At 40.2% G+C, this 24886-nt stretch overlaps 1 protein-coding gene across 1 annotated transcript in view; it reads right to left on the bottom strand.

The window, feature by feature from the left end:
• LOC139202794 (BMP/retinoic acid-inducible neural-specific protein 3-like) overlaps window positions 1–24548 on the bottom strand; it is a 29479-nt gene extending 4931 nt beyond the window's left edge. The window contains exons 1-6 of the mRNA XM_070832370.1: window positions 24301–24548; window positions 11266–11456; window positions 9303–9493; window positions 5184–5289; window positions 4756–4992; window positions 2183–2405 (exon numbers count right to left, since the gene is read on the bottom strand). Of these exons, the coding sequence (XP_070688471.1) occupies window positions 2183–2405; window positions 4756–4992; window positions 5184–5289; window positions 9303–9493; window positions 11266–11456; window positions 24301–24521 (1169 nt within the window). The 5' untranslated portion in view covers window positions 24522–24548. The remainder of the gene's footprint in view (window positions 1–2182; window positions 2406–4755; window positions 4993–5183; window positions 5290–9302; window positions 9494–11265; window positions 11457–24300) is intronic.
• Window positions 24549–24886: the final 338 nt, after the last annotated feature.

The raw sequence follows: 24886 nt of genomic DNA, 5'->3' as shown, positions 1-24886 counted from the left end.
TACTGAATGCCTTGACAAGTTCATTAAAAAGCTATTCAACATCTTTAGAGTGAAATCTTAATTGCACACTCTTAGCAGTCAAACAAAGATGAGAGGACTCCTCCAGACAAGACCTTGACGTACATGAAAAAAATCCAGCACCTTCTCTTTTGGGAGACAGCTATGTATAAGAAAGATATTTTCTAAGCTGATTAAAGCATAAAGTACTGAAAACATCACTTGAATGACAATGTGCATCATTATGCCTAATGGCAAAAGTTTGAGCACAAAATGCACTGTGCCGTCTTATCATTATCCGCCCAATAAAAGCCAAGCTGACGGCTGCTTCGACTGGCTTATTCGCTCATAATTGTCAGCGCAGAGGAAAAGTAGCCCCCAGGATGCAAAATCTATCACATATCTCTCATCTATCTCAAGTGCCTCAAACTGGATGGTAAAGGAAGAGCAAGGGGGTTTTTGGAGAGTTTCTGTTTCTCTCCCAGGCAAACTGACAACCATCCCAATCTCAATCACTTTCCACTGAGTATGGAGATTTCTGTGAAGAGAGACAGGAAAAGAAAGGGAGAGCTTCACAGTTGATGCGACGGTAATAACATAGATAAACACTGCCTGGATGAGGGCGATGATGCTCCCACTCCTTTTCCTGGCGAGTGGGTGGGAATATCAGCTGCATAGATCAGTGATTAATGTGTGTTTTGGCAATGTGGTAGAGAGGACGAGGCAGGGGGGTACACTGAGAGGGAGAACAGAATGAAGAAAGAAAGGAACTGTACAGAATAATCTGTACGGTCAGTTGATTCACGTGCTCTCTAGCATCACTGCCATTATTTTTGTGGAAGTTTAGTCGATCTGAACGCTGTGTGACTGGCAGTGATGGTTGGATTTATCGCCTTCTCCAGTCACATCAGTCTGACGAAGTGAGGTAGTGAAGTGAATGGGAATTTTATTCAGTCCCAAAATACTAAAAGAAACAAAACAGCATTGGTGAAAGACTTAAACATGTTTTGTGAATCGTGAGCAGCAATCGAGTGATGCTGTATCGCAGAAAGTTGCAGGGGAGGTCAGTGGACAGTAAAGTGTGCGAAACACCCAACTTTAACACCAAAAACTGTGATTTTCTTTCTTTTTCCAAATTATAGTCAGCACTGGTTTCAGTTTACTAAAAGACGATTGTTCCCTACTTCACCAACTAGTTACTGGTGGCTTGACTAAACCGTGACCATGGATGCAGATCATAGTCTGAGCCGTTTGTTTGGACAGAATATGGATGATTTGCGGAAATACTGACAATTTACATATGAGAACTAAAGTTATTCTGTGTAATTTCATCTTAAATACAATAGTGAAACTGGTTATGACACAGATTTCAGCAGAAAAACCAGTAACACCTTGACTAAATGAACACAGTGACTAAATCAGCTTAATATTCTAACATCTAAATAGACTACAAATGAACAAATGATCAATCCCTCTTTAAAAATGCTCTCTGATTTTGTAAACAAGTGACATACAGAATGTGATAAACCTTTTGAAGCTGAGGAGTCCAGTGAAATAAAGATGAAGATTTCATTATTTCATACAGATTTCATAAGGGTTAATAAAGATTTAATGGTGTAGACACTTGTGGATTTCTGAATTTTTAATTTGACCGTTGGAGCAGCCGATAACAGCAAAGTAAGACAGGTAAGCCCATCTACAGGGATCAGCAAGAGAGAAGATGTGTGTCTAGACAAACTGGACTTATACTAGTTTAATGGCATTGCAGCATGTTTCAACATGTAGCAGGATGTACACGTTTCTTGGCCAAAGCTGTACAAAAGAGATAAAAATTAATTCCTTTACACCAAAGGGGTATTGTGAGGTTATACAATGAAATGCCACCATAGTAATGCTTGTTTACTTCCACCTACGTCCCTGGATTAGTCTGTAGAGACAGCTGTAGACTGTGACTTGATTGTATAGGGTCTTTGGGCAAATAATGCCGGGACCTTGCAACTCTTATGGGAGTGCAGAAAGAGACAAGCATACAAAGAGAAAACTACATGAAAAAAAGACACTGTTTAAATGTCAAGATGTTATCGGCAGTAAGTTTACTCATATTAATGTTGTCAAGCATCAGATGTACATATTTGTATTCTCTCCATGAGTGTGTTTGACTGTGCGTTCCAGTAGTTGTGCTCACCGTTCTCTCGGTAGGCGGACTTGGGGCTGTCGGTGGCACCTTTTACTGAGACTGAAGAGCTTGAAGATGACTCTCTGGGCTCGCTTGGAGAGGACACGCATGCTATTCTCCAGCTGCTCATATCGCCACTGGAACAAGTTGTCCATCGACCACAAGTGCTGGATGGTTGACACGTTCAGGAAATAGTTCTGGGGCAGCCTCGCGTAGAACGCTTTGAATTCATCTGTCATAATGGACAAGACACATAAAGGGGATATCTTATCATTTTAACATGAATACAGCATTGCTGTGCCCGTTTCCAGGGACACTGTCATCATCCACTGTCCTCTACAGGGCATGCACCATTAGGCCATGACAAATGTTGGTTACCACATCATACTTACATTGGTAGGTTTATAGGCTCAGTGATTACAGATGTGATTAATCATCCAATTATGAATATCTTGAAACGTTCACTTTTAAAACATGTTGCAAAGGCTCAGCTTGGATTGAGACTGTGGGTTAGAGTCATTGTGCAGCTGCACACATTGTTGTGTTTTTCCACCGTGATAGTTTTGCTACTTTGCTATAACTAGACCCAGAAGTTGTACAGCAGATTACACAGCATGAGTTGTGACTTTTTACTTCAACACATGATGGACAACCGGCTAACAGTCACCTGTAGTGCTGCTGGGACAAATGAGAGTGGAAATCTTCTCTCTTTGGTTGTGTCTCCACGGCCATTCATTCACACAGACACTGAATCTCAGGTGACACATTTCTTCCTCGTTTTTCTTCCTATAGTGCCGCCCTTACCCCTTACTCCCAGTTATCAGTGGCTTAAAATGGAGCAAGGAAACAACGTTACTGTAAATTACAGTGTGATAATAGCATAACCTGAAAAGACACAGAGGCCTAATCAACCAGTCCGTGTTTAACATCCACTAACTAAATGCTTTCTGTGAATTATGTACTTGTGTCCATGTAGGGTTTGCTACAGTACCATGTTAACAGTGATTTTTTCTGTCCCGTGTTTACAACTAGTCTGCTAACAAGAACACATTATGTTTATGTCTGTCCTCCATTAATAACATCCTGCTGTGGCTTTTTCATGCGTCCTGTTCATATAATATATTAACCACTCGTTGATGACAACCTGAAACCAAATACCTCGTAAATACAATGTGGCAACGTAATATTTCCCGACTTTATGGCTTGACAAGCATCACCTCAACGCTCCATTAAACAACTGACCAGTGCTCATTGGATTGTGGGATACTATAAAACACAGAGCTGCACCAGTTGTGTCCTCCAATTTCAGGCTGTATTTTTCTGTTGGTTTTGAAGGATGTTTTGAAACTGGATAGATCTTGGCAAGCTGTTTGATTTGGACTAGACGTGGACGTCAGAGCACCTGAATTGGGGCGCAGCATCTGGCAGGCGGTGCTTTCAAAGACATCAAGAATGACAGAAAAGATGGTACAAGATGAGTGAGCCCAGTTTTGAAGCACAAAGTTACAAGACTTGAGACAAAGCTAGGTATCATTATTGTTTTGTCTTTGACGTATTGTTTAAAAAAGTGTTGCATGTCTAATGTAGTATCACTGCAACAGTCTGTAGTAGAACTACTACTGATAAAAGCATCACATTCATCTCCTTAAAGGTGAACCCCCTTTGTGCACTTCTTTACACGGACTCATTTCCTCCATTTGTTTTTGAAAAACAAGATGACTTGAATGAAACAGCCACGTATTAACTTTATTTGGGGGGGAGCTGTAACAATGCACTAAAGACCTACCTAAAAATAATAGGTACATTTGGTTTCCAGGTTAACAATAGCTTTGGTGCTAGGGTGGAATCACTATTTCATCTCTTGCCGTCTAAATGGTTGGACACTCCATGGAGTCATCCTCTGCTGATGAAGCAGCGAGTTAGAAAATCCGCAATATCCCATGCTGAAGGACACATTTATGACACTTGCAGGTGTTTGCATTCTGGGCACGCTCCTGCCCTCACTTCACACCCAGCTATTAAAACATAAACTTTGAAAGTAATTGCACTTAGGGATATTTCAGCCAAATCTGAAGAGTGGAAAAAAGACATCCATTTGATTTCACCTGAGTAATAATCACCAAGGCAGGGTGACCGAGCACAGCAATAATAACCAAACATTATGCTAGGAGCTTCCACTCAAACTCTGTTTCCCTGGTGATATGAAAAGCTGGACTGGCAATAAACGGTTTTTATAGCTGATTAATCTGCTCCAGACATATTGTAAACTACCTGAGCCGAAAGTTGTTGATTTTTTTAATCCCCTCCTGTCACCTTGTTAATTTGCTTTATGCAGATAGTGTGCCAAGACCCAGGATTCACAACCGGCTATTATAGTTCACATATAAATCATAGAAGAGGGAGGAACATGCCTATAGGATCCTCACTCAGATTTAATAATGCAGATAAAAAACTTGAATTCATCCCCACTCCCTCTCATATGAATGATTTATATTCTAAACATCTGATTTTCCTGCATTTGGGATGAGGCACACAATGTGAAAGAAAGCAAGAATCCATTATTTTCTGGAGGAGTTTCTTACCTGATTCTTCAAATTCTTTATAGAGCATCCCCCATGCCTCTGTGATTCTCTCCAGGCTCTCCTCCATAGCTTGGATATCCATATAAGGACAGTTGCACTCTGGGAACTTGTGGTCACAGTTGCACCAGCAGTCATTGTCCTTGCAGACAAATTCACCCTCTCCATTACAGGCTATGTAGCTGAGAGCAGCCTGCACAAAACTTTCTCTCAAGTAGTCTGGAAGAATCACCTGCAGGCCTGTAAAACCAAGCCAGGTTTAGTACCGTCATCAAACTGTGAACTTGGGGAGTGACTTTGAAAATTCAGAAGCAATATAGTGCTAGCTGTGCTTAGAACTTAATGAAATCTTACCCCTTGTGTATATAACTGTAAGAATAATGTTTATCTTCACAAGCATAGCATGACAATCACAACGAAATCAGACAAACCTTGCAGCTGGATTTTATTTTCAGGACTCTGTACCAGCACAGAACTGACAGAGTCAAGGTTGTCATAGTTACTGCATCCAAGAGGACCTGTGCGGGTTTCTGTCACCTGGGCAACAACAAATAAAAAAGCAAATTTATAAATTCTCCACAGCATCCATTTTAGAAGAAACAAATGTTTAAGTTGTATTTCTTTACACAATATATGTATATATATATAAATTTCAGATAAAAAAATAGTTTGAGGAGAGCCAGAAAATGTTCCTTGTGTAACTCAACTGTCTTTCTCTGCTCCGTTTGAATGAAGCAGTTTCTACATAATAGATTGCTCTTGTGAATGTGAAAGACACAGAACTGGGGTAAGCTCATTTGGATTCTTCTAAATTGCTGTAAAAGTACTTTGCCGCACCCATTTTTCTGCAAGAATGCTAAAACGTTTCCTTTTTTTTTATGTCTTAGCCACTGATTGAAGACATTTCGATTGACCTTTGCCACAAAGCAGATCCAGCAAAGCATCCTTTTTCACTTCATTTGCAAGAAGAGATCTTATTTCACCACTCTCCTTTTTCTTGCGGTGACATGGCGGAGAGCATCTAACTGATTCTCATTTTTCTCTCTTTGTGGTTCTGGGACACCATATTTTGTTCAGCGATTTGTCCTGGTCAGGCTTGTCAGAGGACAGTTGGTGTAAAGTGACAGATGGATGAGGCGAGACAATGAGGGTCAGTCGATCAGTAACACAATCATAGAGGGCTGAGGGGCTTGTGAACTCATACAAGGCCGGTGCTGCAGGGAAGTGAAAGCTCAGTGTGGGGCCCTTTAATCAAAAGCCTAATCCAGAAGAAAGGGGCTTGTGAGCGGAAGAATAAATATCCGCTGTGAATTGGGAAAAGGAAAATGAAGATTATTTGAGTGCAATTCTTCGATTATAATATTTATATCACATTATAAATCCCTTGTTTCCTTCATGAGGGATTTTAATGCTGATATGAATGTGAGGAAATTAGATACAACCCCGGGTTTCAGACCACATGAATACTGAATCCATATAAGGAATTATTTGATATGCCATATGATATGCCATATGGCAAAACACTGACTGATGAGCAGAGCATTCAATTTCCGCTTTGCATAGCAGCTGCTATTCACTGTAGATACATTCTGGTATATTAAAAATACGTAATAGGACATTATTGGCCACCTGTATCTTGGCACACGACTGTGGAAGTGTGTGTCTTTCTTTGGCATATCTTCTTTTTCTATATCATGATGTGAACTTTTAACCCAGTGCTTAAAGTATTTCACTGACTCATTCAAACAGCAGAGTGTGAGCAACAGAAGCACAGAAGTTTTGATATTGCCAAATATGGCAGATAAGTAATTCTAGAGATTGAAACCTTCTGAATTGGAACAAACCTTTAGCACATACTAGCAAACTTGTTATTTACAGTTAGTCCCTGGTTCTTTGAACAGTTTGCCAGACGGGTTGAGATATTCTCCAACTTTAACCTCTTCTACAGGAAGGCAGAACCTTTTTTTAAATCACTTGAAGTGAGTTATTAGTAAACTTGAAGAAGTTAAGAAAAATATATATTTTTCCTATAATAAAAAGGTCAATATTACAAGCTTTTGAACTTGGTTAACCTCTACCCTTCACAAACAAGACTCCCAAAGTGCACTATGGTACATTCAATTCAATAACTTGGATCCTAAATGCATTTTCTTTTAGGTTCTGGATACATTGCTTGACTATTTATCTTGACTATTACCTGGGAGAGTCACACGTTCCTATTGACGTAAAAATTTAGAGTGAAAAACACAGCAATCACTTGCAATAGTAAGATTATTTTACATCAATCGTTGTATTGGTGTCCACTTGGTGAATGCAAGTCTAATATTCACTCTCCTTTTAGCTTGGGTTTGGTCTCCACCTCCTGCTGAGAAAACCCATCTTGCTTTGGATCTCACACCTTCTTTACCAGATAACCACAAAACGTTAGACTGTCAGATTGATTGGTCAGACAGTGTACGGTGTCTTAATCAGAACTCCAAGGGCTGCAAAACCAAAACAATGTGATGAATTGGGGCTAAAAAGCTGCAGAGGTGGTGATGATGACTACAAGTGACACCATTCACCTCTGTCTAAATGTTTATGGTGTGTGTCAGTATGTGGAAGACAGAAATATCCTGTTGAAATACAAAAAAGTGTTTTGAGTTTGTTCATAGATGACCAGTTTAGCAGTCTATCCACCCTGTGATAGTCCAAAACAAAACAACTGAGAGGCTGTCCACGAGATGAAAATATGGAACGAGGGATTCCTGCTGTTTTTTCGTTCACGTCTGCCGCCTTACTCTTCACAGCATGCAGACAGACTGGCAAATACAGTACAGGTGTCAGTTGGGGATATCACCATTGATTCAGTCTAGAAAAATCTTAAATCGTAACAAAAAAGATCTCTGACACCTTCCAATAACTTGAGTCATTAGTCATTGTGCAAACAAGCTGATCCAATCACAGACCCTGCTCTGCCCTGTGTCTTCCTTTAGATAGTCCAGTTTTCCACAGCCAACCTCCAGCACACCACAACAGTAGCAGGCTGTTCCTCCAAAATGAGCTTCAATTTCCCCTTTGCATGGAGACAGCAGGGGGGTCTTTGCCTCGCCAGCCCTCCCTCATTCATTCCTAAACTTGTTCAATTTCAAATTCATGCAAGTGAGTGCTTAGTTCTATATGTTCTGCTGCTGCGTGGGTCAGTGCCCTGTAGAAATGATGCACAATTGTGGAGGAATCCAACGCTCCTTTGACTCACTTTCTACCAGTGATGGAGGTGAGTCTCTCCTCTTTCCACTTCCAGCCTGTCAGTTATGCCAGATGACTGCCTTTGGAGCATGAAAGCTCACACTCTCTTCTTCTCTTCCTCTCTGTAGCTACAGAAAAAACCCTAATTCCCAAGAAATGAAACAGACAAAAGCATCTGCCTCTGCACCTCTGATGTGCCCACCTTAGCTGCAAAGAAATACCCAACCCTCCCTGAACACAATGTAGTGAAAGGACAGAGCTTTGATATGAAGTACAGGGAGCCTGATTCATGTTCTGCTGCAGCAGAGAAAGCCACACTTCACAAGACGACTACTGCTATGTTCTGAGGAATGAAGAAGCCAGAAAGAAGGGTCACTCTCCCCTCTGTAGCCATATTAACCCCACGCTACCTGAAGGTGACAAACAGAAGCAGAAACCTGTCATGAGCTGCCTTTCACTAGATTCTTTTCTCTTCCCTTCACACTGTGTGCTCATCACTGAGCTTCCTCCAGATCCAATGTGCTTGCGGCGGTTGAAGATCACATCTCATCACAAGCAAACTGATAAGGAGCATAATCTTCATCACTTCCAGTTATGGTAATTGTGCTATGTTTCCAGTCAAAGACGGGCATCATAATAAGCTTCTCTGGGTAGCTTTCCATGCTAGCGGCTCCAGATGGCAGTGAGAGGTAAATCTTGAATCCTAAAACCCTGAAATTGTGTCCCAACATCTTGTGCAGGCTCATGTTTACAATCAAAGCCAGTCGGATGCTTTACAACACGGGATAAAACAAAGAGACAGGAGCACAAGGTCTTTTGTTGGTGATTCCAGGCTTCTTGGAATACAGCAATTCTCTGCCACTGAAGAAAATACTTTTTATCTGTTAGTGGAGAACATTTCTTTTTTAGCGGCCATACAAGCTCCAGTGTAATGCGATCAGTCATCCTCTGCTTATTACCTCCCAATTTTGCCTTATTTAGCCACTTTGCTTATTTAAAGTCTATAAGCAGACTAGTACTTTGAAAGCGAGCTGGCCGTATGTCCTCCAGTGATCACTGATTTTTAGAGAAAAATTGTTTTGGTATTAGCGACACATGTGAGAGAAGATACAGTAGGAACAGAGGCAATGAAAGGTTGCCAAAGAAATAGAAGATACAACCAGTGCTCAAGCTTTTTACCATTGAATGATTTCAGTTTACAGTCATATATAATGATACTGGCCAGATTTTGAGCGAATAGAAAAATAAGAGGAGGTGGAATCGTTGCACCAGTGCACTGATATGAGAATATGAACTTAACAATAGCGTTATGAAGACGTTACCTTGATGGCAGTGGAGGCGATCTGGATGTGGTGCAGCTTGCGCAGGGTGCTCTCCCTGTCGATGAAGTAGGAGGCAGCCAGCTGGTGCAGAGCTTCCAGAGTCACAGTGGAGGAGTTACCCGAATAATCACTCACCTCTGCTTTCTTACTCAATTTCCTCTTGTCCACAAATATCGTTAAGGCCTCTTCTCCTGCACAGAAACGTAACATTTGATTATTTTTTTTCAAATTGCTAGTGCTTTTTGCTTAGCGGACATAAAATCAAAGTCAATATCTTAAGTGTTTAAGGCTTTTGGTGTTAGTTTCGGTCTTAGGTGCTAAGCACTCTTTGCTGAGGTGTTTATTCATTGTACTTCCCAAAAATCACTTGTCAATCAAAAAGCGAGCCAACTGTGTTAGATATTTTCACTTGGATTTTCTGTTAATGGAGTCTGAGGGTCTGCATTTGGCTCCGTTTTGATGGTGGCACCTTTATTTGAAGTATTCCAGTTAATCTAGAATTTAACACCATGCCATAATATTAAAAGTCACCACCTACTGTTCACCAGGTGAGACACATGCACTAAATTCCAGGTTGTTATGAGCACAGGCCCAGCCATACAGGAGCCTCTGAAGCGTGACAGCACTTGACCACAGTTAGGATAAGCCGTGTCACGCTGTATTAGTAGCCACTGATCATAGCAATCAGCTCTTCATGAGTCTGGGGGCACACTCTCTTTGCTTGAGAGTCCCCAAGACACTGCACATCAGATTTCTCATCGTTATGCAGTGTTAATGCTTCAGGGCCATTTTTCTGCCCACTGCCGTTCTCCCCTTAGCTGCTGAAGGGCACCCTCTTAATATCACAATCTATTTATTAATTTCATTAAGTCCATATGTTTCCAAACACAGAGGCAATCCATTCAGAACCACAGAGGCATACCTCTGGCAATAATCCAAGGCAAACTCCTCATTCTCCCTCTTCATACCACTAAGTGCTGGCTGAGAGCCAGAGTGAGGGGCTGCATCAGCTCAGACATCTGGTACGGTTGCATTACATGCAGCCACTCACAACAGCGACCTTTTCTAAGCTCGGAGTCAGGTCTAAAGTAATTGACAAGTGTTGCTCTGTAAAAGCGAATCTGCTTTGCAAGTCTTGTCTAGGCCTCTCTGACATCTTACATTAGTTTTTTTTTTTTTTTCTCTTCTTTTTTCTTCACTCAGAGGACCATTAATGCTTGTCCATTCATCACACTGCAGAAAACCACATATGGGTTGACTGTGACTAGGAGTGGGAGTACACAGGCTTTTACATGTATTCATACTGTACATCCCCAAAGAGCAATTTCTGCCCTGCCAGTGCCATATTCTTTTTCCTGTAGTGCGTACACAGTTACTTATACATAGTTACTGTGCTACGTCCATCTGTTTCCCATATGCAACATCTAGGAGAGCAAATTCTAAAAGCTTTTATCGACATAACTTGTACAACTGATTAAAGTCTATATTACATAAAGTGCACAATGAGCAATGAACAATGAGCCCTTTTTGCAGTTTAAACAAAAAAAAAATCAACAAAAGACAGAGTTTTCAACCAACTCATAAAATCAATGTTAATCAGCTAACCAGATACAGATAGTTACCACCAATGGTAACCATTTCATCCAGCAAAACTGACAGATGCTAACTGAAAATGAGAAGACTACATCTGCCTGAAATCAAGTACCCATTGTTCTAAAGATTACTATGACATTTGAATATACCTCCTTTGGAAACTGCACAGATGCAGAGCCAGAGTGCACTGGCATGAAATGAAAAACTAAGGGTTGCACAGTTTGCTGAACGAACAAAATACCGATTTATTCCAAGGGTGCAATTAGTTAATGCAGAAGGGTTACTGTATGTCACTACAATAGAGAAACAATAATTAACCGCCTGTACACCTGTATATACAGTGGAAAAAAATAATGCGGTCAAGATTTACCTCCCAGTGTAGCTGACAACAGGAAGTGAGTCCCATACTTCCTGATCAGATTGTCAGTGATCATCTGGGTGGTGGGCCTGCGGCCCAGGAGTCGGATGTTCCTGATGAACTCAGGAGTTAGAGGTAACGGAGACTCCAAGAAATCTCTCCTTTCCACTGCCAAGTTGTTCACCTTCCATCTCCCAAACTCCCTGGAATGAGAAGAAATCAAAAGAAGAGGACAATCAATATAAGTTTACACTGTACTGGCATGCAGTTAAGTGTGTGGTGGTTGTTCAAGTTGTTTTTAACGGAAAAGCAATAAAAAACAAAACTTTTAAGCTGAAAATGCTTCACATTCACCGGCTCCAGCTTCTTTAAAGTGAACATTTGCTGCTTTCTTCTTTTTTTAGATGATTGTAGGCCTAAATGGAATATCTTTGGGTTTGGACTGTTGGTTGAACTAAGCAAGTGTTGTACACTAAAAGACTGAGTGATTAATCAAGAAATAATCGGATGAATTTATATTGAAAAAAATCATTATCTCTACTAAGGTGGAGGAGGTGAGCCTGCAGGGGGCAAATTCACCTTGTTCTCCCTCTTATATTATAGCATCAATTAGGTACATCGTTTGCCTAAAGCTAAGTACGTAAGTGGAATAAATGACCAGAACAGAGAGAGAAAGAAAGAAAGAGAGAGAGAGAGGATTTAATTCATTACGTCCCTGTGTGCTTTAGCATTGTAAGGAATCCCTCAACCATGCCGACAGCCTGAAATGAAGTGAAAGTGAGGTAACGGTGAAAGAAAGAGAGAATAACAAAAAGAGGGAAAGCTGGAGAGAAGACATAGGAAAAAAAACCCCCAAAAAACTATGATTTGAAACCATGATTGTCACCTGAGACACATTTTCTGTTCCTACTACAAAGCTGACAGATGTTTTCCTTAATAGTCCCATCATGACGGAGATATACATCAAAATGAATGAAGTACAAGATGGTACGGGAAACAGCCCCATTGCTCAAACAGAGAAGGTATTCTTTAATGAGAGCGAAACAAAGTGGGAGCAAAAGTGATGAAAGCAGCGTGAACAAGAGAACAAAAAGGTCTGACCTCAACCGTGACTGCAGCTCAGCTTACTGCACATGCTGTGTGTTTATATGAGTCCCTAATGCTTCATTAATTATAATATCTCATGTATACATTTGATTGCACTTGACAGCTTTAAGATGATAACACGATGCTAGACCAGGCAGCAGGAAAGGAGCAGAATTTTAATAAAGCTTTGTATATACTGTGAAGGCAGGACTTTCTTCCCTCCTATCTCTGTCTCACAGCTTTTAAGCAACTGTAACGTTCTACTTGAAAGTAAAAACCTAACACACACATTACGAGAAGGAAAAAAGTAGATATGTGAAAGGCAGCATAGTAAGCCCGACTGGAGGATACAGATGTTCGATCAACAAAGACCAACCTAGCACCCTGCATGCATTCTGTCTTTTTTTTTTGTAGAATATTTGCCCAAAGCAAAGCCTTTTTGAATTGGTGTTGCATTTGGCAGTGCTTTGACTCAAATGCAAAGTTATTACTACTACCAAAACGCTCAAGGTGTTTAGTGCAAGATTTCTAGATTTCACAGACACTTGTGTTCTCTGACCTTGACATAGCATGCTATGAATAAAAAAAAAAAAAAATGTATAAGATATTTGGTAAAACAGTACAAATTGTAGGCTGAGAATATTGTGTTTTGAGAAGAGAGGTGTGCATGGCATCCATCATCTGAAAAGCTCTGCAAAGTCAAATAAGTGATCTATGCTGAATCATTGTTCAAGAATTTCAATCTAATGCCTCTGGTTTTCTGAATTAACAAAAGAAATCCTTCCTCATTTGCTGTTTTGATTCAGAACAAGGTTGATAAAATGTAAAAAGTAAATCACTGTTTGTTTCTTTCTGCTCAACAAAACATTGCGTTTATGGCAGAAACAACAGAACAACAGCAATATAAAGCACATCAGCATCCTCTCAGCGCAGCCAGTGTGAGTAACTTTGATAGCAGAAAGCAAGTTTTTTTATCATTTAGTTTTGATCTGAAACTAACAACTATAAAGCATTAAAGAAGCCCATGAGTGTGAACCTAATCACCAAAGAAAAAGTAAAGATAAAACTAAATCAGCAGCTTCTGCTTGGAGGCTGAGCTGAGAGCTCAGACATAAAATGTTAAAGAGTTGAAATATCACACATTGGTAACTGTAAAACAAAACAGAGTCTACAGATGTGCTTGCAGCTCTGAGGCTGTATTAAGGCACACCATGATGGCGCCGCACTGGAGGAAGACTTAAGGGATTACCAAAGTGATCACAATGCATGCTGAGGGGGTAAGGCTGTCTGTACAAAAATATCCATCTGATATTTGTGAAAATATTTCAGTTTGGACCAAGGTGGTGGATTCACAGAGTGAGAGACATATATTCTAATCCCTAGAGCGATGCCAGTAGCATGGCTAAGTGCAATATTACCAATAAAAATGGTAACAAAACTTGCTATACTGCTATACAACATGCTGATAGAGAGCTAAATTAGACCGTGAAAACTGTCAAGGTGTCGCATGTCATCACTTTGTGTCTGATACCGACTCACAGGGCACCTTTAGCACCTCCCTTTTAGTGTCTCAGACAGATGCAGAGAAACACTGGACATTGAACTACTTTAGCAGCATAAACCTTACTAAACTGCAACAGTATGAGATTGTTAACTACTTGGTTTTTTTTTTATTGTTACTATGATGAAGGTCTGGTATGTCTACGGCAATATTAGACCGTCTGGAGCAGCGGTATTTGGGAATGAGAACCGTTTGGGAAGGAAGTGAAGGCTGAAACAGTTACTGAGTGTCTAATATTAATTCTGAAGGGTGCCTTGTGTGTCAGCATTAGGCACCAAAGGGGTTGAGAAGGCACCAGAACTTGATGCCCAGGTAAGGAGATCAGGCTGAAATCATTAAAGAAAACCTTTGAAGTGAAATCTACATTGTCATTCACCTTGTAAAGGCTCAGTCCTTTGTTTCTGGCTAGCAGATAACCCGTACCATGAGTATATTCGTGTGAGCATCCTAACACATATATATATATATATATTTATATATCCTATATATACACCCAGTGAGCTGCATTGCCAGGTTGTTTACCTCAATACTTTCCAAAGAAAAATCCGACAAGTTTCGATGAAAGTGCTTCCACTTGCCTCAGGCACAGAAGGTTAAAAGTTGCTCTCTGACCACTGCTAACCTGCTGTCATAACAAATTGGATAAGAGAACCAACGGCCAAACTCATATGACTAAGGCAGCATAAGTTCAAAAATATAAGTACGCAGCAGCTTGCTTTACTGAAGTGTTGCTCTCAGAACTGAACATTAGGCTCAGGCTTTGGAGTTAAGGGCCCTAAAATATGGTAATGTCATGTATTTCCACCTATCAGTCATTTTGACAAGCTGTAGGTCAGAATCTGATAACAGTCGTTCCACTTTTAAGCATTTTCTATCACTTTGTGATTGTTCTGTCAGTGCTCTTTCACTCTTTCGCTAATGTTTACAGAAAAACTGAACTTTGAATGTCCAATTCCAAGACAAGGCAAGAGTAGGCAAACTCCATCAGCGAACGATTGTGTAAAGCTACTAAATGGACCTTTTGATGAAATTATTTCTTGTTGCCAAGGTTACTTTCAGTCTCGTGTGTTGGTGTGTTTGCTCATGCTTCCAGGGAAAGACCTGCTACTGTACTTACTGTACCTTTTATAATAAGCCTAGTGTTAGAAACAATGAATAAAAGCACACGTCTATAATGAATCAGCATGCATCTGCCAAACACAGTCTGTTTTGTGGAATATGAATATTCTTCAGTGCTTTGATTCACTTCTTCTTTTCAGAATTCAGTGAGGCCACCGCAGAGGAGGAAGGCCATGACCTCCAAGAAATGAAGAAGAGATGCTATTAAAAGAGACTCCACATTAATGCCGGTGTTAAAGTGCATCTTCTCTACCTTACACATACACCATGCCATCTGTATCTCGCCTTTTATCTTTTCTCCTTTCTGTTGTGCACTTATTGAAATCGCCTTATTTTAAACCTGTAAAATGGCTCAGGATGCAAATCAATGACTACAGTATTTTTCCTGCATAGTCTGTAGAGTTCTCTGCAGGTTTTTAGTTTGTTTTATTCCCCAAAAGGAATTTTGCTTGGCTATGTGTCTAGACATTATTCACAACTTTTTTTTTTTTTTTTTTTGTCTTTAAGCAAAACAAGTGTTGCCTCATATAAGAACCTGATCAGAAGAGCAGCAGAGCTCATCCACTGTGTCACCTGCAGTCAGAGAAAGTGAGAAAGTCTCAAGTGTAGATAAAGACCATTTATTTATGTGTGGGCTGGCATTAATTTCACATCATTACGTACAGAGAAAATTACCTAAACAGATACATATAAGAAAACCCACCTACAGAGAAATAACCTATTTCAGCATCTGTAACGAGAGCTAATTAAATATGTAGACCTACTTACAAAATTAAGACACAGTTTGAAGACTACATTTATCTTTGATGTGTAAATAATTATTCCATTTAAATGAAGCACAGCTCTGATATTAGCCCAGGGACAAGATTGTATTTATTTTTGTGAGCACTTCTCCTCCATCACAAATCTGCATGAATGTTTAAAGTCACAGTTATGAAGTCACAGACAGAAATCACAGCCGTAATTACAACAGATCTTTTGTGATTACTTTGATATTTCTCAGGGAGGCTACAGGAGTGCAGCGACAATTTTTTGTAATCTGCCTGGCACTGCCCCCAATTTACTCACATAATCACAGTTGTATATGGAGATATGGAGAGAGGGATGGGAAAAGCGTCGCTTAAATAGCCTTCAGCCTTTTTACAGAGCGCACTGTTCATGTGAAAAGTTATTTTGAAGGGCTTCATCTTGATGCATTTTAGAAAGCAATGAAAAGAATCCTCTGAACATCAAAAGCACGAAGGAGCCGTGCAGAAATGAACATGATTGATTGTCTTGACTGAGGGATTATTTTTCTCAGGTTTCATTATGTGAGAGAACAATACAGTTCACATAGATTTACTGAATGCTTATATCCTATCAGTCAGACATTTTTTTCCCTCTCCAAAATAAAAGCTTGACTGCTGTAATCAGAACGGTTTGAACAACCTTGGCTGCTGATGATGGATGGGGGGAGTGTGGCCTTTTGAAAGGGTATACATCACATTAAACCAGGAGTAATGAGGAGAGCTTGAACACCCAGATGTTTGAATGAAACAAAGTGTAAATTCCCTAGAATTCAAACTGATGCACACAAAACTTCGAACAAGCAGGCGGCAAAGATTTACAACATATCGATTTCAATTTCTGTTATATAATCACGAAACAGGACTCTAATTCACACAATATTAAGCACAAACTGTAGGCAGAGTGTGTGAAGTAAACATAATGATGTTAAATGGATATGTGGTACCCGTTGACCTTTTTGCTGACACTGTAGTATTCAGACAAAGCCTTTGACTAATCTCTTGCTCAGATATACCTAGTGTAGCTATTAATCTTCACCTCATTTCATGCCATACAAATAAATGACCTCTTCAAATGGGACACTGTGTCTCTTGAGTTCCACTTTGCTGCGTGAAAGCACTAGTTCAAAGCCACAGCACAATCTGCGGAAAAAGAGGAATACACAGGGAGGGAGTGCGAGAGAGAGAGAGAGAGAGAGAGAGAGAGAGAGATGGGGTGGGTTGGAGGCAGAGAACAGGTATAGAAAGAGGATTCGCAAATCCCTGCTGTCGTTCGTTTCTTCAGTTATCGTTGACTGTGATAAGCTAGCCCTGTCTTATCTTAAACCCCCAATAGGCCAAATGGTTCGTCCTGCAGGGAGAGGAGAAAATGAAATGGGTTTCACCACAGAGTTGATTTTAGGGGCTGCAATCCTCCCTACAACCAACTAAGTCATTATTATTATCAATTGCATTGCTCCTTTTCACCAAGGTACATCAGTTTCATCAGTTTAACTCTTTGGACGCTATCATAGCCAAGTTGTTTGAGTTGTTGAATTTGAAATTCAAAGAGGGCAGTTTTTTCTAGGCTGGTTCATCATATCTGCTTCTGCAGTGGTGGAGAGTCACAGGTAGATTTAAGTACTTTATCTAAATACCGTTTTGTGGTGCTTGTTCTTCACTTGATTATTTATTTCTCATGATACTTTATACCTATACTCCACTACATATCAGGGAGAAATATTTTACTTTTTAACTCTGTGGAAATATTTGACAGCTAGCTGCTGATACACATGCCAGATTATAAAATACAAACCAGGAGATGCCAAGTACGAAAGACGAGTAAAGTATAATTTCCCCTTCCCAGGTGATTTCATTTAAATAACTATTGAATGTTCTCTATACAATATCTCAGCATCTCCGAGCCAAACACACTCCCACCACACTCCCCGCTGCTGCAGCTCAGCGGCTGGTTTCCCTCATTCTTTCTCATTCATTCTGTACACAACTGCTGAGTGGCAGCCGCTCTTAGATTTTATTCTGTGTTAACTCAGTAGCTTAGTTGAGTCTGTTGCTGGAAAATGGCTCCGACTTGTTTTTTGGCCTGGTTTCACTGTGCTGTTCATTCCCTGAATGATGTCCAAAGCAAAGGAAAAGGAGAAACTCAGATTACAACACGGAAGCAGTATGACTTAAGTGTCTGCTTAGGTCGCCATTACTCCGCTGTATCTAACAATCTAATGATATCATATATAACGATATGTCAGTTGCAGGAGCCATTTTTCTGCAGAAAAAAAAGTATGTTTGCTTTTATTCTTTAGGTCGCCTTTATTTAGCCAATAATACTGAATGCAAAACTTTTACTTGTAAGTTTTTGATTGGAGTATTTTTAGTTGGTACTTTTACTTAAGTAATGCATATAAATAATTCTTCCATTGATTCTTGTACCCACATTTATTTGTTGGCATGTGGCCTAATGTTTAAGCAGTTTAATAGTTTTTAATGAGCACAGTGCAGTTCCCACAGTTAAATGATATTTATAATGAAATCTTATCTCATAAAAAATAATGACATGCATTATCCAAATGCAGTATGTTCAAAATGCGGCCAAATACATGTCGACACTGCAGCCTTCACCCTGGTGAATATGGCAGCTTTCCCTTGGCAATGTTTCCTGTGGGCAGGTGGCAGAAGGCGGAAGGCCCACATTGTGTTTGCATTGGAAGAAACGGCTCTGCTCTCCAGTGAATCGCCAAAACACACACTCACATCCACAAAAACACAAACCCTCTTTCATTTCCTTCAGGGGACTTGTTAAAAATTCTTTCACATTCAATCAGGAAGAGGTGTGAAATTGAGTAACCATCATTGCTGATGTTGCTCAGACACTGTTACCCAAAGAACCAATTCAAACCAAACATTGACTGTTAAATCTAAGTCTTGTATTTGTTGTAAATGATCATTTTTATCTCTAATTAGTGTTGGATCTAAGTTTTTCACAATATAAAGACACACAACATTCAGTATTTAGCACATAAACTGTGAGATGTTAGCAGGTGCTATTTTTTTTCCCCATATTTGTATTTTATTTCGGGCCATTATGTGTTATAGTTTCACACATAATGCCGTTCTTTTGAACCCAGAAAAGCTATTAAAGTTTTCTAAATCTAAAGCTGCAGTCACAATAGAACTGTCCATTGTTCCAACACCCCATTAGTCCCAAAACTGTCCCATTGGACCTTTCTCTTGCATTCCTCCCTGACTGATAGCAGGATTGAGACACTGTCTGCCCCAGTTGACCGATGCCAGAGCCTGTTGCAGGGTCACGTCCTCACAAACCACTGGGCACCTCACACCTCCTGACAAATAGTGTGTCTCAAACCCTAAGCAGACTCCCCATGCATGTAGTTTCCTTGGTGCCTCTCTTCACACCTGCTGCCCCCAGTGCCCAATACCATCATCATACCACGGCAGGGCACACACACTGCAGTGCACAGTTGTACAGGGTGTCTGCCCATGAATACTTTTTTGGACTATTGGTGTTTTTGGAACAATAAGCCATCGAAACACTACCATTCATGCAACACTTTCATTAAACTTTATCAATAATGTGGCACAGCCTCTATTTATATTCATAGTAGTGACGGTAAACATAATCAGCTCACTAAAAATGTAAATTGAAAGGCTCCTTTTGTTTTTTTTTGCATGGCAGGAAGTCAGTGAGATTGAGATACTGCAACCATACTAGAAGCACAGCGGTGCACTGAACATCATTGTGCATGCTAGTGTGATCACAGGGACAATGCTAACATACTGATGTGTAGCAGGTATAATGTTTACCATATTCACTGTCTTAGTTTAGTCATGCTAACATTGCTAAGTAGCACTAACCACAGTACTGCTGAGACTGTTAGTTAGTTAGTTAGTTTTGCAGTTATAGACCTATGTATTGGCCAAATTTAAATTTTAACCTAAAGATTGCACTTCATGGAAAGTTAAGGGATAATCAAAGTTATTTCAGCTCATGCTGAGGGGGCCATTAATGTCTGAATCAGGCAATCAATCCAATATTTGTGATATAACAAACCCATGGGCACTCTAGGGCACTAGAGGAAAAGTTAGGGCATCACCAAAGTCAGTAGGATTTGTCATCCGGGTACAATGAATGTCTTTACAAAATGTCATGGCAAGCAATCCAGTATTTACTGAGATATTAAGTAGTATTACAAGACGTGAGTGGTGATGAGTCAACAGACCAACCGACCGACCAGCACATGGACACTGCCATCCGTCCGTGGCTAAAAACCTGAAATAAAGATAAAAAGGGGACCTATAATGATGCTGCCCTCCATATACAGTGCAATCATCACCTCTTTATACGCTTTTATGATCCTCATTGAATCAAACTTGGTCAGAGTGTTCAACTAGAGAGAAATTGCCCAGTTCAGTTGCCTGCAGCATTAACAAATTAAATAGAAGAGAGTACTAAGTAAAAACTGAGCAATTAATGGGGCTGCTTCTAATGTAATGTCTTATGACTTCCAAAATAAGGAGGTGCAGCAGAGGCTGATACTTATTTCTGAAGTTTTAAACAGCGGCTGAGGAGAAGCGTCTAAACGGGGGGAAAACTACTATTTATTAGAGTTCTTTCAGCAGCCTATTTACCACATGGAGCAACCTGGAGTTACTATAACCACTGAGGGAATTTCAGGAGAGGAGATGAGACAAAGAACATGAGTAAGAATGCAGCAGTGGGATGTTGAGAAGCAGCACTGAGGGAGTCTGCTCTAAAACACTAACCTCAGCCCTCTTCAGAGCACCTGCAGACTCCCTTGTGGTTTAGAAAATCCGCTGTTGTTCACTGCACTTGAAGTGGCTCTTACATCAAGCAGTAAACTGCTGTCTTTTGATCAATTAAGTTAATCTCAAAACGGTGGGTGTGTCATACATGCTCCAATTGGCACAATGAACTAATTGCAGCTTGTTATTAGAGTTCTATTTCTTTTAATTCATTATGTGTTGATGTATAACGATGGTTACTGACACACTGACACTATCTGCTGTAATTTATTCCTCTCTCAGCCATTTGTGTGTCCTTTATTTCAACTCCAAAACCATTGCTGCTTACAGCTGAAGATTTTAACATCTATGTTGAAAGCAGCTTTGCAACAGAGACGATTGCCGTATTCTAAATGAGTGTGTCTGGATACATACGTGTCCATAACCGTGACCTTGTTTGTATACTTCGAATCTTATTTTAATCTTACGTGACTGTGTTTTATTATCTCTTAGGCAGGTGCGAGGCACAAAGGGATACACCTGTGTTTCCTCACTCTGAATCCCTCCAGAAGCCGTGAGCTGCATTTAAGGGATTTTAAGCGAGGGGGAACAGTTTCATGGTCACAGGAGGAGGAAGGAGGAGAGGAAGCACCCATAAACCACATATCTCTGCTAATTTAAGCCTGCTTCTTTGTGATGTTCTATTCATTTTGCCGTACAAAGTTTTAATTGTATCATATTGCTATACAGCTTTTAGACTTTTCATTGTCTTGTGTTTAATTTTATTCTGTGTTTCCACTTTCTGTAATTGGGAAACATATGTTTTTGAGAAATGCCACACAGTCTGATCATCTCTGTTATCAAAGTTTTTTTCCTCCAGATTTTGAAAGTTTAGCAGCAATTTGATGCCCCATAATCTTGTTGGACCCAAATTATTTTCTTAATCATCAAACAGCTGCAAAAGCATTCGAATCAATTCCAATATAGTAATGAAACACAAATATCTATTTATTTAATTGTACGGTTTCATGACAATAATACAGCATGTCAAAAAAGTCAGTGTGGCATAAACAAAGCTTCTATATAATCTTCTGCTGTGTAGGGTTGCTAATGATTTGTATTCCAGAAACTCACAGAATAATTCCAGGCAGCTGATAATCATTGAGTTAATAAGATAATTTGCATAAACTAATAATTACTCAGTTTATTAAACGCCGTAGGTGGCTGGACACAGCTATAACAAGTTTAATCTGGAGAGGTACAGCAAGGTTCACGTTAGATTAGCCTGGAATATTCATTTCAAATCAATAATGAATTGAGCTTAGAGTAATCAAAAGTAATTAAGATGCATCTGTGTTGTGGTGGTTGACCAGAGCTGCAGCTCCACGGAGCGGCAGTTCCCCCAAAACAATCAAAGGGGTAAGACAAATCTGACCTGGAAAGTGAAAAGTCTGAAAAGAAAATGTCAGCCTTAAATTGAGTGGCCATTGATGTTTCTTTGCCTTTTACAAGACAAAAAGGATGCGAATCACTCCTGCAGAGCATCACTTCCTCTCCTTGTTGGTACACAAAGGTTAGAGCTTGATTTGGAAGTTTAAGAACCTTTGTTACACAGGAGCAAGTCCGACTCCCTTTGAGAGAATATTGCAGTGGCCCCACTTTCTTTGATAAAACAAAGAAAGTGAATGTCTTTATGAGCCAGCTCCAGGTGTGAACTCCCAAAATCATCACCACATTTCACCCCACTAATGCAAACACTGAAAGTGAGCTATTATTTGCCAAAATGGAAAAACAGAAGCTTACCCACAGCTGTGTCCCTCTTGTCTTCATCAGATTCCTCTCTGAAATCGAATGGGACTGAATCCAAGTGAATTTCAATTTAGGAAGATTTACAGGCTATTTACTTTTTAGGTTAGTTTTTCCTTTTAATATTATCACTATTAATCAATGCCGCATTGTGGTAATCTAGAGAGCCTCAAACACAACCTTGCAGCTGACAGAATCCTCTCAGGGGATTCTGTGATAATGCAGAGTAATAAGTACTAAGAGCTCACTAATCACTTGGCCACATGATAAGACTATTAATCTTGCCGCCCATGCAGCTCAGCTCCAACGGATCGCTGCCTTTTGCCAGAGAAGGAAATATTAAAAAGCTCTAATGCAGCAACCGTTCACCGAAGCCATAAAACATCCTTGAACCGATCCATAGATGTCAGGAACCCTGTCCATCTATTTCCTGAAGCCTGGACAACATCCTCCTAAATGACGAAGGATATGATTCACGACACAATCTCCACTAATTCGGGCGCATGCCGATACCCCAGACTGTGTGGCTGTCGTGACAAATCATCATTTTCTTGTGTTGCTACTCAACATTTTTCAGCTGACCACCTGATCAGGTGACTCCCTGAGGGTTCTGGAAAGAAGCAGAATGTGATATACAGCCAGTTGAAAGCAACATGGCTGCATGAAATACATCATGATTCCGTCCAGACATGTGCCAGATATCTTGTGAATATTGGCTGTGAGAAGCCTTTTCTGCATGACAGCACAGGGCAAATAATGTTGCCTTCCTACTAAATAATGATGAACAGAAAGCATAAAGCACATTTTCCACTGTGTGCACCAACAGTAGATATGCAGTTGTGTTGCATTTTCCCATTGCATTTTGATGTTACAATAATAAAAGTAGAAGCACATGTACCCTCTGACTGCATGCTACTGGAACACCACAGGCGTGTTCAGGTAACCTCATCACATGAATGTTAAAATGTCCTTGGGATGACCTTCACCTGGACTTAGACATCCTTATTAACCAACATATTACAACAAAGTTTTGCATTCAAAAACTGATTTATAATACAATTCGACTTAAAGTATTAAAACTACAAATGCTCAGTGTCCAGAAAAATGGTCGGTGTTTTACTATTATGAGTTTTTGCTTTATCATCTGTGGTGCGTTAATGTGTATGTTGTATTTTACTGCTGTAGATGTTTAACATGGTGCTAATTTTAATTACTTTATATACCGTTGGGTATACAAACCACATACTTCTAAAAAGTAAACGTTTTAATGAGCTCAGGAAAACATCCCGTCTCCAGCTCTGAGACAACGAATTTTCCTGCTAATCAAATAGTTCTTTAAAATAGTGTTTTTCAGCTTAAGAAGTAGGAAGGTGGAATTTTCTCAACACACAAAGGAGCACTTAATCCTTCAGTTTATCAGACACATTCACATTCCAAATCCCCAAACATGAGATACATGGTTTTCACGGGACAAGAAGGGTATTTCAGACACTTTGCTTCTGAGATGTTGTGGTGTAGAAGCAAAGTGTTGCATTTCAGGTACTTGTGATTAACTAATATACAGTACGTGGGTAAATGTACTTACTGCATTAAACCACTGCTTGTTCTAAACATGTCAGAGCTGCATGCTAACTCACATGCCAAGAGTGAAGAAGCCAGTGTGAGCTGGTGGCATCGTCCTGTGACTGCTGAAGTTATTGCTAATGCTAAAAAAAATAAATTAACCGTTTGTTCGTGTTGAATTTGCTGAAACTTATGGTGCAGCTCTAAGTCCTCCTCAAATACTGTGACTTAGAGAGTAATATTAATCTAAACACATGAAGAGTGTTTGAAGTGACTGCTGAGTAATTTTTCATGCATCTAATGGGAGGTGTGACATAGCAGCAGTAAATACACGGCAAAGTGTCTCTTCATCCTGCAGTCATGGCTCACCTGTATATCTTGTATCTGGTGGAGAAGCCTTGCCGGTTCTTCTCCACGAAGTCGATGTACTCTGGGGAGTGGTGGAAAGGCCCTTTATCAGACAGGAGCCAGTCCAGGGGACCCCCGGGCTTGTCATTAGGGAGGCTGGCTGTTGCTGCTGCTGCTATTACCGCGGACCGTAAACACACCCAGCAGTGAAGGCTGAGGCTGACGACGCCCCATAGAGCCATCAGAGATGGAGGGCGCAGGGGAGGGATGAGGGTGGTGATGGTGGGGGGCGATCAGCAGCTAAAGCCACTCGTCATTAGCTGGCTCCTCCACTGGGATGACCGGGGGACCTGCATCACCTCAACGCCCCCCGAACACCTAAAGAAAAACACATACACACAGTTAAGGGAAGCACCCACACTTACAAACACCCACATCGAGCATTAAAGACAAACAGTCACAATGCAAATACCCAGTATTTCAAACTTTCACCAGCTCCATATGGTAACAATCGATTGATGACCAGTAAACCAGCAAACTGAAATGATTCATCCATTAATCAATTGTGCCTTGACCGGAAATTAATTGATCATATGATTAATGTATC

Source organism: Pempheris klunzingeri, chromosome 6 (assembly GCF_042242105.1).
Source record: "Pempheris klunzingeri isolate RE-2024b chromosome 6, fPemKlu1.hap1, whole genome shotgun sequence".
Lineage (NCBI taxonomy): Eukaryota > Metazoa > Chordata > Actinopteri > Acropomatiformes > Pempheridae > Pempheris > Pempheris klunzingeri.
This window is presented reverse-complemented; position numbering and strand designations above follow the sequence as displayed.